General features: G+C 37.3%; 2 protein-coding genes and 1 long non-coding RNA gene across 3 annotated transcripts in view; 2 read left to right on the top strand and 1 right to left on the bottom strand.

The window, feature by feature from the left end:
- Positions 1-15,194, top strand: part of LOC146484928 (guanylate-binding protein 6-like) — a 136,955-nt gene that overhangs the window by 79,487 nt on the left and 42,274 nt on the right. The gene's annotated exons all lie outside the window — the stretch shown is intronic.
- LOC146484929 (guanylate-binding protein 7-like) overlaps positions 1-15,194 on the bottom strand; it is a 37,950-nt gene that overhangs the window by 22,490 nt on the left and 266 nt on the right. Inside the window, exon 2 of the mRNA XM_085103773.1 lies at positions 23-196. Coding sequence (XP_084959899.1) covers positions 23-167 — 145 coding nt within the window. The 5' untranslated portion in view covers positions 168-196. The remainder of the gene's footprint in view (positions 1-22; positions 197-15,194) is intronic.
- On the top strand, positions 2,808-4,677 carry LOC146484930 (uncharacterized). Its single transcript, XR_014863466.1, has 2 exons — positions 2,808-4,000; positions 4,518-4,677. It is a non-coding gene; the product is annotated as an uncharacterized LOC146484930 (long non-coding RNA).

Below are 15,194 nucleotides of genomic sequence, written 5' to 3'. Positions count from 1 at the left end.
TGCAGTAGGCATGGATAAATACCGTTGATGTTCCTTAGCCGTTCGAGTGCTTTGTCGACCACGTAGAGGCTTTTCCTATCTTCGCCATCCTTGCTGTATTCGCCAGTTTGTTCATCCCATTTACAGTTGTTTGGAAGACACAGAGGAACAGCACAGCTTCCGGACATGCTTAAGTTTTGACCAATTTACTTCTTTGCTGCAGAAGAATGAGATATTTTTTCTAAGAGGTGACTTCCGTGACACAGGCGTGAGTCGCGTGACAATTAGTTCGTTTTTCGTTCCACCAGCTAAATCAGTGGAGGGAAATTGTGATTGCTGTATACCTGTTTTCCACGAACCAGACTTGAGGTTCGTTTGAAAAGGCAAATACATGTATCAGTATGAATAACCGAAAGACAGAGCATCCATCGAGCTCCCAAGAGCTCTGGGTACCATTAAAACTTGTATCTCAAATTCACAGAGCACGAATTTACATTTACTTTCAATCTGTTTGTAGTGTTAGAAAAAATTCATGGAATTAAAGGGCAGTATCATGGGAGATATCATGATTTGGGGGAAAAATTCACTAAATTTAAACATTGAACACTGTTAAATAATTTCTAAATCGCTAATTTAAAAAAATAGTAACTACTGAGACGAAAGGTTGAACCAAAATATAGTACAACCGATTTTTAGTGCGTTAACGACAGCGAAAATTGAAAACGTCGGCCCGACGTTTTCAAATTTGAACCCACTTTTATTTTGGTCATCTGCCGGCGAAAATATCCGTGGATAGTTTTTTTTGCATTCTGATAGTCTTTTAATGGAATTTTGGTCGTTATATCTTGGCTACTATTAACCGAATAGCGTCTTTTCGATTTTCATTGTGTTACTAAAAAATAGCGTGATATATCCCTTTAATAACGCAGGTAGACAAAAGATAAAGGATTCTACATGCATCAGAGCGGAAGTGCCCTCGGGAAGGACGGAGAATGGGTGATGCACATTGGATTTATATTTTCATCTACTCCGGGTTATGTTGTAAGGTTATTAAACCCAACACTGACCCGTCACCTGTTATTGCTTTTGGTTCCGACTATAATTCATGTTGGCTGTATAGAGTCTCAAACTACGACCATGTAAGTCAACCGACAATTAAACCGCTTTCGGAAATTTTTTTAACGTGCTCATCTCAACTCAGCTCAGCTAAACTGAGAGTTAATTTAGATCCATTCACAGTGTTCTCTCGTCACACTTTGCTGCTTCCTGTAAAGCCTATTCAAATTTTAAAACTTTCAATTTAGTAGGGCCGAGCAACAAGGACGCCAGGGTGTTCTGTTTATAAGAGTAACAGTATTCAGTAAAACGTTAATCGTTTCAGTTCCCGTAACTTAACATTTCAGTTGATGGTGAAACGTTTTATGGTAAACAGGAAACCTTTCACTTTCGCAAAACGCATGCGTGACCCCAGTCATTTACGTGGAAGTGCTGGCCTAAGATCTCTTGAAAGTGAAACACCCGATTTCTCGGAAATGTCATGGCAAATTAATAATTAATTTAATTGTAAACAGGAAGAGTTTCATTTTTGCTCTTTGAACGATTCCCCGTGATATTGCTTGCGCGGCCCTTTCATTTCCAGTTGACTGAGCTCCCAGGTCAGTGAAACGGCGCTTTGCAAATTGAAGCACAGCGTGGAATACTCCCGAAGGTAAGAGCCATTCCCTTTCATATTATAAACAGTATAACTTATAGTCACTACGTTTGAAATAACCTTCGTGGATTAACTAGAAGAAAATTGCTTTATTTGTATTTAACTGAACCCGATGTACGCCTCATGAATTATATTGCTAAAGAAAGCAGAACCGAATTTACAAGCTGTTGTTGGTTTTAGGAATATTGATAGAGACTTTAAGCATCGACGACGGCAACGGCAACGGCGACGTGAGATTGTGAGGGAAAACCCAAATGTCACATTGCGCATGTCTGGCGGGAAATCTCGAGACGTTCTGCTCCGGGGCCCGACGTGAGAAAGCTTCGTTTGGCGTTGCTCGAAAACGTGAGTAACATTTCACATATTTTACATCCGTTTCGCCCCGAAAAAATGATATTTTTAATATCGTTTGGCACTTAAGGATGCCGTAGGAAAAGTACGCGTTGAGTTGTTGCTTTTTTTTTTCCCGAAACTATAATAACTTCATCAGTCGGCTGTTACAAAACAGAGAGCTAGTGACGATGCCTGCAAAATTAAAAATGACTTGCGAGTCTGACACTAATTATCGATGTTTTTCTCTACTGAACATCAGTGTAACATTACTTTTTCTTGTTCAAAACAAGACACACTAGAACTTTTAATTCACATTTAAGCTGGAGAAAAATAAACAGTCTATGTTGCTCAAAATAGCATCCAAACCAGAAACCACTGTGTCATATCGTAGTTTTCAATTCAAATTTTTAGATGTAAAGATAACGAAATTCTCACGCGTGCTCGCACTGCTAAAGCGTTTCCGTTGAAATCCCAGTCTTCGATGCAGAACATTTCAAGTAAATTAATGTTAATCTAGTTGCTATTTCTAGTTATATCGGTGATTTTTATTACGACCTAAAAATATATCAAATGGTCTGAATTGTTTACATCGGAAAACTGCAACTCCGACAAACACGTTCTCGTTAACAGCAGTAAAAATTCTTCATCGGTTATTTCATTATTAAAATCGAATGAGATGACTGACTTCTTTTAACAAAGACTTGATACGTATTTAATCCTCTTTGAGGGAAGTTGTCGTCTTATTGCGCCTGCTTAACTTTTTTTTTTTTAATTTTTTTTTTATTGAGTGCTCAAACAAATTACAACACGCTTGTTAAGAAATACTACTTGCTAAGGTTGATACTTTTTATAATACAGTGCTAAAAAAAAAAAAAAATACGAAACTACTTACAATGCGATATTACTAACAAAACGAAACGATACCTACGCTACTAAGAACAATACTAACACTACGATACAATACAATTACTTACAAATTAATGAATTTAATTTAGTTGCTTACAAATGGATAGTATATGCCTTTGCACAGCTAGACTCTAAACATTAATTGTTTAAAAAGTTGGACCATTTTTTATTAAAAGAGAGTAGTTTATTGGTCATAATCGCAATGTATTTTTCTAATTCAATTTTTTCGTTAACGAGGGTGACAAAATCTGTGAACTGGGGTCTTTTGTCATCTTGTACTGCATTAATGTAAAGAAAGTATTTTCCAATTATGATCAGGTGATTTAGGGTTAAACCGGACGATGTGAATTTTAAAACCCCATATATAATTTCGTTTTGCTCTAATGCAATGTTTCCTCTACATGTAGCGTTGAACCACTTTGTAAATTTATTCCAAAAGGATTTAGCAATTGGACATTCCACAAATAAATGGAGTGGTGTCTGATCAATATCATGGCAATAAGGACAATCGGGTCGCTGTTTCTTTCTCATCTTGTACAGAATTTTGTTTGTATACAGGATATTATGAACTATTTTATATTGAAACATGGATAATTTTACCTCATTTGTGACACTAAAAGGAAGTAAGTAGATTTTTTGTCTTTCTTGAAAGAAAAAACCGCGTTCAATGAGTCTTCTCTCCGCAGTTGGAGGAGGGAAGTGCTGGTGATCGAGTAAAGTATTGTAAATTGTTTTGCATGTGATTTTTTCGATTGCAAGTGGTACGTGTTCAGTTGACGGTGGAAGACATTCCTGCTTTAGCATAGTTTTCCATTCCTGTGGTATTGCAGATAGAAGGCTATAATACTGCAGAAAGTTACTCTTGACGTTGTATTTCTGCATGAAGGTTGAAAAAGTCATCAAGGTTTTACCTTCGTTGTCGAAAAGGCACGAGAGATTTTCAATACCTATTTTTTTCCAAACATGGAAAAAAACAGATAACTTGTTTACTCGAATAAACTGGTTGTTCCATATTGTTTGATTTAACACATCTCCTTTTGTTTTCGGGTTAGTGCTATTAATTTGCTGCCAGTGGGAAATTATATCGCGATAGAATTTTGGTAAGTTTTCATCCAAGGGTAGATATTGAATGTTATAGTTACACCGGAAAAGAAGGTTGCCGCCAACATTGGAAAGTAAGGATAGTGGGATAAATTTCCATGGTCTTTTATCATTAGCGCACAAGCGCTTTACCCAGACTATCTTTAACGCTTTATCAAATAACGTAAAATCTAACATATTAAGTCCTCCCTCCTTCTTATTTTTGATTATAGTCGTTTTTTTTAGTTTTGGATTCTTGTACTTCCATATGTAATCGAATATTATGTTATTAACTTCATCGGTAAACCCTTTTGGAGTGTCTAAAACGCTGCAGATAAAAGTTAGTTTGGATATTGCCAACGTTTTGACTATATTTACTCTCCCATATATAGAAATGTCTCGAGACGACCAAATGTTCAGTGTCTTTTTAAGTTTAGGCAGCTTTTCAAAGACGTTTTTTTTGTTGGCAAGTTCTTCATCATATGACAGATATACACCCAAAACGTAGACCGGCTCATCACTTAATTTTAGATTTAGAATGGAATCCTTTCTCTGACGCAATGATCCCAGCCAAAGTATTTCTGATTTAGATTGATTTATTCGAAGACCAGAACAGTTTTCAAATTGTTGCAGCAGATCAAAGAGCTTGTGAGCAGACTGAATATCTTTAACAAAAACATTTGTGTCATCGGCGTACTGGGTTATTTTTATAGATTTATTTGGATCAATTTGAATACCTTCTATTTCCTTTGAGCGTTTAATTGCATTGCTTAAAATTTCTACACCAATAACAAACAAGATCCCTGAGAGTGGGCAACCCTGCCTGACACCTCTGCTTAGATTAAAATGTTTGGTGGCAAACCCATTGTTCAAAACACAACTTGATATGTTATTATACAAGACTGTGATCCATTGTCGTAATTGAGGACCAAAGTTAAAAACTTCAAGGCATTTTTGAAGGTAGCACCATTCAATAGAATCGAAAGCCTTTTCAAAATCAAGAAAGACCGCTATGCCTGAAATGTTTTTCTTTTTAGTAAAGGACATCATGTCTGTTATGATTCTGATGCTCTCACCTATATATCTTCCCTTTACGTATCCCGTTTGATTCGGGCTAATGATCGTGGGTAACACTTTTTCCAGGCGTAAAGCTAAAGCCTTTGTGACAATTTTGTAATCGTTGTTCAATAAAGAGATTGGTCTCCAATTTTTGAGATATTTTTTGTCTTTGTCTTTCTTTGGTATTAACGATATAATACCGCGTTTTTGTGAGACTGACATGTCACCATTTTCAAAAGCATAGTTAAAGCTATCAACCATGATTTGACCAATGTCATTCCAGAAGTACCGGTAAAATTCTATAGTAAAGCCGTCGGACCCAGGTGTTTTATTGTTCTTAAATTGTTTCAGCGAACTGGTACATTCCGCAAGGGTTAGCATCCCTTCGCAGGTGTCCGCTTCCTCCTGTTTGAGAGTATTCAGGCCTGCTTAACTGCTTCCAATTTCGCGACGCAACCGCGTCCTCTCCTCAGTCTTTCCTCGGTTTCTCCGTCGCCGTTGCCGTTCCCGTCGTCGATGCTTAAAGTCCCGGATTATGCTGGCGGACCTTACTTCGTATTTTAACGACATATTTGCCTGTCGGAAAATTACCGAAAGGTCTCGGTACATGGAGACGAGAAATTATTCTAAAAAAAAGCACTACGCTTTTAAGTTTAAAATGAGACAAGTTTCGGCTTGAACATAAGCCATCTTTAGTTAAATTATAAAGCGAAATGAATTGCCATATAAAGGTAACCAGAATTAGAATTGTTAATGATTAGAATGAAATAGCATAAACTGTGAAGAAACTGGACATAAAGTTTACATCCTATCATTAGCATTTCTAATTTTGGTTACCTTTATATAGCGATCCATTTAGCTTTGTAATTTAACTGAAGATGGCTTATGTTCAAGCCAAAACATGTCTTTTAAACTCATAAGCGCTGTGCTTTTTATAGAATTATTTCTCAGTTCTCTCCGAAAATAAAAATAACTATAAGCTTTCAGTGTCAAAAACGTTTGGGCTGACATTTTTCTCAACTGAGTAAATTTTATACGTTTGTCACAACTTTATCCGAATTTTAAAGGCGATTTAGGCCCTCTGAACAGATATCTACCGAAATTAACTGTTAGGTGATGCTTCCTGTACTTCTGAAAAGTAGAAATAGTAATTTTATAGGTAATATGCATAAATTGTTTGGACTTTCAATTTAGTGGAAAATGAAATACACGATGAAAATTGAAGGGCTCGTTTGTCTTAGTTACATTGAAAGTAAAATAAACTTTTGGGTAGTTTCAGGAAAGAAAGTGCAAGTAAACCAATATAATGACGTGTCATCATTCTGCGTCACTATCCGTGCGGTCGTTTTCATTTCACCTGACCGAAGAAAAACGAAAGGAATATTTAAAATTTAACTCTATAATTGACGTCTGTTATTTTCAGGGTGCAAAGAAAGTCAGCTTTACAGCTTGCCCTTCGGGCAAGCCGTGGCTAGCATGTACTAGCCCGAAAGTCCTTTTAACTAGCCTGAAAAAAAAAAAAAATCACAAGAAGCCAAAGTAGTATTAATTTATTCATTAATTAGATAATTATTAATTATTAATTACAGGACTAGTTAATTAATTAGCTGCTTTATTAAAAATTGATAATCCACCATAATTTAACAAAACCTTTAATTAACGGTAAAAGTTGGCCTGGTAAGAAAGTTAACATATTGGCACAATGATTAACTCTTAATTTTTGGGTTGTCTCTCATATACCGGGAACTGAAATAGTTAACTGTTAATCATTACTTGGTGGAACATAGTGGAAGAGAGAAACAGAGGATCAGAAGGCACAGCACTGTAGGTACAGAGGGAACGTAGGCACAAAGGAACAGTGGGAACAGAGGAACAGGGGATCAGTAGAACACAGGATCAGTAGGAACGTAGGATCAGTAGGAACGTAGGATCAATAGGAACCCAGGATCAGTAGTGCAGTTCAGTTAAAATCCGGTTGGATTTCTGGGTTTTTTAAAGGTTGATATTAGTAGTTATATTTTTACAATGGAGGAGATTCTAGTGATAGTGATTTTAAAGATCGGATAACAAATGTTTATCAGCTTTTGAACAATAGAAACAGCACTGAACAATTGAAATTAAAAGTCTCGTTTGTTTTTCAATGTATTTTGCCCTGATTATAGAAGAATTAAAATCAAAATCAAAAAATTTTCTTAGCTACAAGTATATTAAGACTGGTCCAAAATTATTCTAGGTAAAAAGTCTTAGGGTCTATAATGATTGATTGTATCCCACAAATTACTTTATACAGTGAGAGAGACAATTCTTGTGAAAGAAACTTGACTCTTATTACTCCAGATGGCACTGTCTACATTTTTCAGGGAACGGAACGGACATGAGCAAAAAGGTAACAACTCTTTTATAAAACCTGTGATGTCCGTGGTTACCAGCATTAAAAACACCAGCAGCCCTGTGGGTTGCAAAACAATCCCACACTTGTGCGTCGATAAGTTTGGAGCTAACAATAAACTGCTGCAGGACAGTTGAACGCACTTTATATTCTCAGAGGCCACGCGTGTCAGTTTAGTTTAAGCTCAAAACGTGCACTGACATTAAGTATTAAATCATTACACACCGCACGACAGCTCAACACACTGGACTCTCCTACAAGGGATTCAATCTGATTAAAGTTTATTTCAGTGTACAGTATAGTGCATGTGTACTTTATTAATTGTTTCAATGCTAAGCTATTTCGGGAGAAACTTCCGGTAAATCCGACTGTGAGTTTTACGGCGTCTGCTGTAATGATGTGGCCAATATATTAAGGCGACACATTTTCAATTTCCGCCCGTGAGAGATACAGCAGATTGTGTGTCAAGTAATCGCCTGCAGGAGGTTAAAAACAATTGAAAATTTTAAACAATCATCTCTAAAAGTGGTCGCTTACGAGAGGTGGTCGCCTACGAGAGGTTCCATCTATAGTGATTTGACTTGAAAACGTTTGGTATTTTGGAAAAAGTGGTCGCTAATGAGAGGTGGTCGTAAAGGGAGGTTCGACTGTACTTCCGTTAACGTTAATTCGATTCATGCTCACAAGTTACTTGAGAAAAGACGTAAAATACATGAAAGTATTCACTAGATGAAAGTAGTGTTTGAATCGTACTTGCTTTATTTTGTGACGAGAATTTACAAAGCTACAACCTTATACCAAAACTGGAGGATGGCTCCAGACCCCCGTATAAACTCGCGACCCCGGCGCTCGTTTTCAAGCCCCCCTCCCTCCCCCCTCCCCAGTTGACAACAGGGGCCGCCGTCCCTGTCAATTCCGTTAATTCTGTTTTAACTGACATATTGGTTACCGGATACCTTCGCGGGTGTCCTTCACGAAAAAAAAATATTTGCGCGCTGTCTTAAATGCAACAACCATAAACTATATATTAGTACAAAGCTAATGAAATGTACTATCCGGGAAAAATTTTTTCGCTTTGATTTTTTCTAGCCGCAAGGAGAGTGCGTCCCAAAAGCCCAAAATGACTGATGTCTCTTTGAGCGAATTTATTGAGTATGGAATTCGACCACAGAATCAAAACTACTGCATCATATCAATCCCAAGACATTAATCTTCAAAACTGTGTGAGGCTTTTTCGATATTCCTATTGGTTGCTTCGCAATTTTACTGTCAATTTTGATGATCAAAAACTCACCGATATGTTTTACGACGAAGACCATTGCGGGAAATCAATTTTACAAAACGTAAATCCCTCACACAGTTTTTTTTGCTCGGTGTCTTGGGAATCTTCGGGCCAAATTTCAAGGCAATCTGTCAAATCCTTGTACCGTATAAATTACTTTGAGGAGAGCACACTCGCGTAAAAACGAAGTAGGTTTTTTCCGCTTCTAAGGTTTACAAAGCCAAGGTTTACAACTCAGCAAGATCAGATAGCTTAGTAATCAAGTGTGGTGTTCCACAAGGGTCAGTTTTAGGACCTCTCTTGTTCCTTATCTACATGAATGACATATGTAAATGCTCTAGTTTGTTATCTTTCATTTTATTTGCAGATGACACAAATTTATTTTTGAGTCATCGGGACGCTTACACTCTATACAATACCATGAATCAAGAACTCAAAAACATTACTACTTGGCTATCAACAAACAAATTATCACTTAATGTCAATAAAACTCATTTTATGATTTTTAAAACTAAAAATAGGACGTTTTCTCAGCGAATGTCAATAACGATTGATGGACAACAAATTGAACAAGTAAAATATACAAAATTTTTAGGGTTGTTTATTGATGAAGAACTCTCTTGGAAATACCACATAAATCATGTAACAATGAAAATATCAAAATTAACAGGAATAATTGCTAAGGCCAGACATTACTTATCCCTAAAAACTTTACAAAACTTATATTAAACTATGATTTATCCATATCTGATATACTGTAATACGGTATGGACAAACACATATCCAACTAGACTCAAACCTATTCACATGATACAAAAGAAAATAGTAAGACTAATGACATTCTCTAGATACAGAAAAGAAACCGGACCAATTTTCACTTCACTTAAGTATTAAATATATATCAACTGAACTTATTTTTCACAGCTCTATTCATGTACTCTTATTTTCATGATAGCTTACCAATGTTCTACAAAGACTATTTCACAACAAATGATAAAATTCATACGTACAATACACGATCAGCATCAAATATACACATTACTTATAAACGGACAAATTATGGTAAATTTTCTCTTAAGTACAGAGGAGCAGTCGTATGGAACAGCTTACCGGCTGTTCTAAAGGAATCAAAATCATATAGAACTTTTAAAAAATCACTGAAATTGTATATTCAAAACCAATTATCTTAAGTTAGTATCAGAAACAGTAATAAGATATAAGCTTGGACAATCTTGTTAATTTAATGATAAGTATTCCATCCTTTTCTTGACGCTCACTACTATGTAATAACTAATTACGGGGGATCTTTACAAAAGCTTAACAGAGCTTGCTTAACATCTACTTGCCTCTTAAAATAAATGAGTTTTGTGAAAACCTAATAATACATGATGTAAAGGATGTAAGGCAAAATAAAGAAATTCAAGTTTCAATACAAACACTTCACGCCCTTGCTGCACCATATTTTAACACTGTGGATGCCGCCGACGTCGAAAGCCAATAGAATTACAGGAGACCTACTGCTGAGTCCCCTGAGATTACTGGTGTCGCGCGGAAAATAGTTGAGTGCCTGACTGCAGTTCTATTACCAGTCAGAATTTCTCGGATTTCCTTGCGAAATGCCGGGCAGAAAAAATTCTTCGAAGAAAAGGAAAACTGCAGTGGCCTCGACGATGAGCCCCATGATCCGAAAGAACAGCTGCAGGCAAAAATGCGGTCACTGGGGTACGTTGAAGGACTATTTATATATACCATTATCCATGCGAATAAATTGCCGTCGCAAGCTTGCAGTTCAATATCCGAGTTTTTCTGCTTTGCAGGTTTGATGGAAATATTTTCACCCGCAACCTGGAGGCCAGCGTTGGGCGCAATATCTGGGGAGGGAAAGGGCCTCAAAGAACTCGATATATCGATTATTGTACCTGGGCTTATGCGCTAAGAGCTTATGCGGTTTCGGCAAGAGGTTTTCGCCATCCTTCATCGGAAACTTTCTTCTTCTTTTTTTTTAGGACCTGTTTTCTTCTTAGTTTTCAACCACGGACTCTTTTCTTTCTTATTTTTGGCCATACACGATACTCAAAACGAACACAAGCGAAAACTTGTAAATAAATCACAAGTTGCAAACGTAAACAAAAGGAAGAGAGGCGACATGAAATGAACGACTCCGGATGTTTTACCGCGAAAAACATCACGAGAAGCCCTGACGCTGACACATTTTAATTGGCTTATAGCACTCTGGTGGGTGATACAATTTCATTTGAAAAAACGTTCTTGTTGATAATTCGCGCACGCCTCAAGATTTGTGATAGTTTTTTTTTTCTGAAAATGAAGCGAGACTAGTAATGTTTAATTTGGCCTCAAAATTTTTTTTGGCCAAAAAACGACTCTCGAAGGTATCCGGTAGCATTTCTCTAATTTCGATTTAGCTAGGTTCCGTTGACGAATTTTCTGTCATCTCTGTATTCTCTCCAGCTTCACTCGCGGCCATGTTGCTTCGTTTGGCGTCGCTGAGCTCTTCTTCCGCTTCTAAAGAGCCTTGTTCACATCGTTTGTTCTTGCGGCCTTTTCTAGTCATCGGAGTTTAACAGGCGCTTACTTTTCATCGCCAAGGATGAAGGAGTATGGAGACAGATTTTGTTTCGCTCATTCGACATGTCCGACTCGGACGAACGCACGCATGCTCCTCTTACACTGCAATATGAAAAATTATACTTTCAAGGAACAAGAAGCTGTGGTCCCTCGTTTTCATCCGCTTCTTTTTTTTTAATGATTGCATGGAATTTTAATTTCAACCACCGTTATAACTGAAAAATTTCCTTTCTCGTAGAAAACGCTCAAAACATCACTTTTCTGATAGCGTGGGGTAAACTTTTTAAAATTCGGTTCGTTGACCGCACAGTCACGCAATGTATAATGCTTTAACTCAACAGATCCACTCAATAAATTTTACTTTACAATTCGCAAACACTAAAGATTGTTAAAACTGGAATTCTCATTTTCATCCTTGATCTTTAATAAGGCTGGTGTAAACGAATGGACGGACGTTGACATTTACCTCCCTGCTAAGATCACCTAGTTGATTGCGTGCGATGGCAATTCTAATGGGACCTTTTCGCTCTCTAGGAACTTGTAGTTGCGGACAATCAGTCTCCATAATTTACACCTCCATAAATTGTAGGATGGTGTTTTGTTCGAGGGATCCTGGATGGAACTTGAAGGAGCCAGAGAACATTGCACGGAACTTCAAACTCCTGAGGAAATATCAGCACAAGCTCGACTGCCTAATATTTAACATGCCCTTCATCCGTGAGTTCAAACCAAAGCTTAACAAACAATATGATTCTATCCGCGCGAAGTTGTTTATTTATTAACCCATACTTCATTGTTTCTTACCAATTACTATTAATATCTAATCACTTTTCATCATGTGATTCGTGAAAGGAACGTTAATTATTCTACTAGCTTTTTATGCATTATGCCCCTATTTCTTAATGTTTCTATGTAAATACTTTAGCACTCTCATGCACTTTAGCGACTTAGTTATTCAAAGACATTACAATTGCATATTAATATGCAGGGTTTATTCTAAGTTATCCTTAACACCGAACTTGGTATGGACCGTTGAACGGTCGAACCGTCGATCGCTTTTAGCGTTTATTTTTATAATTAAATCTTGTTCCAAGAACACTGAGTCGAATAATTCGAATAAACATGACGAGATTCACGAGGTGCTGAAATAGCGGACCCCTACTAGTTTTGCCCTAGTAAATAGCAAAAGACGCGTTTGTCTGTAAACATGGCGCATCCGGCGCTGGCACAGAGTAAAGTTCTGGCTCTGAACTAAAAGACGTACTGTAAAGCGTCGTGCACTCAAAGCTATAAAGCGATGGTACTCGCAATAGCACTTTTCAATGCCAAAACAGGAAAACTGTCGGGTTTGTCGCGCCCAACCAGGGTTGTTTATTATTAAACGGTAAAAATATTCACACAAAATGTTTCCGTTTAATTAATGCCCAACGAAACAGGAAAACACTGCTACGGTTCAGACTCACTACAAATCACAGAAAATACAAGTCAAACTGTTTTTCGCAATCAACTAATCAGCACCAAGGTTTTCATACGCAATTGTTGTTTGGTCAAAGCCGAAAATCTAAACAATGATCACCTTCCTTTCATAAGTATGCTTTGAATTATGTTTCGTATCCAGATCTTTCTTTCAGTTCAACCAGTGCCGCTCGTTATAAATTTCCCAAAACTTAAAAAATTTCCATGTTTCCACTTACTGCCCAAAGAACCACGCTATACTTACATTAATTTAAAATATCACTACCAAATGACCTGTTTCGTACTCTCAGAGGGTAGGAATTTTTTCCTTAAACATCAGTTGAAAAATCGTATACGGTCTGTCTCTTTCACGAAACTGTTTCCTTGCTGCCTAACTATTTTCGCTAGTTTAATATTGAGAAGCTTCCGACCGCATCATATAACACTCCTAAGCAGTGCAAGGAATTGTTATCAACCCTAGAAGCCTCATGCCTCAGGAAAATGGTATACAGACATTCAGTTCATGCCAAAATTACATTCCTCAAGGTCTTCTAATTACAGCGAATTTCCGTAGAGTAAAAGTTTGATATTTGTTTCCTCGCCGTCAGTTAACACTTCGAACTTGATACCAATATTTTGCTCCTCGAATTAAAGGTGTTGCCTGAAGTTATTCTGTGTGATCACGTTCTTTGCTAATTAAAAGAGCCGCTATTCATCAATGGTGACCATAAGAAGCTTAAAACAAAGAACATTTTTATTTCCAGGGGCGTTGGAACCCACTTACTTAAATCATCCATAAACCTAAATAATGGACTGTCACTGAGGCATCAATCAAGTCGAATCTGGATGGCGCCATATAGTCTGACAAGTAGAATCAATTCTGGCTCGGCATTTTTCATTTCATGTTTCAAAACCTTCCTAGCACAAAAGTACCTCCAATATGCAATAATTGAGTCTGAGAACAAATAATACTGCTTCCTCTGTTAAAGCAAAGAACCCCCTCATTTTTACCCGTACGACTCAGGCCCACTGGACCTACTTTAGCAAACCCTTTTGTTTTTGATTTTTTAAGGGATTACTCTGGTGTCCTTGTTTTTGATAGAATCTTAATCATCTGGATTGCGTTCCCAAATTATTTCCTCCATGCCGTTTAGCCGGCATGCACAAAGGCAAGGAAAAGAAAAATTTATTTCGCAAAGTACAGATTTCCATTTATTCATTTCGCAAAGTACAGATTTTCATTTATTCATTTCGCAAAGTACAGATTTTCATTTTTTCATTTCGCAAAGTACAGATTTTCTTGCTAGCGTGTCATATCCGGCTGGAATCATGTCGTAAGCGACATGGAAAGCAACAGATACGCAGAGACATCACACAAGGATCATTCACTTCAGTGGATTGTACGGTACGACGAATTTCGACTTGTTACTTGTTTATTTCGCAAAGTACAGATTTCCATTTCGTTTCGTTCCATTTCGTTTCGCAAAGTACAATAAGCCTTCTTTTTACAGTATACTCTAGCGTTATACCAGTATACCGCGAGAGCTTGGGTCGCTGATACATAAACTGAAGGTATGTTGAGTCCTCTAAAGAACTGAAAGTAACTAGAATACGACAAAGTTTCAGCATGGAAAATATGTCTATCCACGCTAAACGTTTGATCTTTCATTAAGTCTCAAGGGAAAGAAACTTCCTCGATTTAAATTTCTTGAGTTTAACTGATTAAGTATTTAATGAAGCTATTAGAATTTCCCGTTACGACTGGGTGACATCGACAATCGGCAGCAAGAACATCGACAAAGAGCCGATCAAAACAAAAGCGACCTTCTAGAATACTTCTTCCATTGGAAACAAGAGATCAATATGATTGTGCTGACGAACTTCATTCGAGTTTAAAAATTCAAAGGAACGCATAGGTTCTACTTTACATTGGTAAAGTGATTTGCAGTGCAGAAAAGGAGCTAGTTTCTAAAGAAACTGTGGTATTGCGTCGGTGGGAGGGTAGAGACGAATCAGTGTTTGGTTTAATCAACAGAGTTGATAAGTGATTTAGTCACCGAGAAATTTCAAAGCTGAGGTTTCGAGTATTAACCCTTCATCAGAGCGGATCACAGTTTGCAGTGTATTGAGTTGTTATGATGATGGCGGTGTAATTAAAAAAGTAAAAGCAAATGATAGGCCCATATTTGGTTTACCATCCAGTCCAAAACTATTTAAGGTATGAAGTTATTACTTGCTTGAGTTTAAAAATAACACATCTGAAGCTCGGCCTAGCCTGGAAACTCGAGGTTCTCTCTCAAGAAATATCTTGGAAGGTGTATACTAGCTAGGGTATGAGAAATACGTGTACCCTACAGGGTAGTGCCGACATTAAGCGCTCAACCGAAAAGCACGGGAAAATAATACTGCAAAAA

The sequence above is a fragment of the Pavona decussata genome, unplaced genomic scaffold (genome assembly GCF_977016875.1).
Source record: "Pavona decussata unplaced genomic scaffold, jaPavDecu1.1 SCAFFOLD_28, whole genome shotgun sequence".
Taxonomy (NCBI): domain Eukaryota; kingdom Metazoa; phylum Cnidaria; class Anthozoa; order Scleractinia; family Agariciidae; genus Pavona; species Pavona decussata.
The sequence above is the reverse complement of the archived record's forward strand: the minus strand, read 5'-3'. Positions and strand labels throughout refer to the sequence as shown.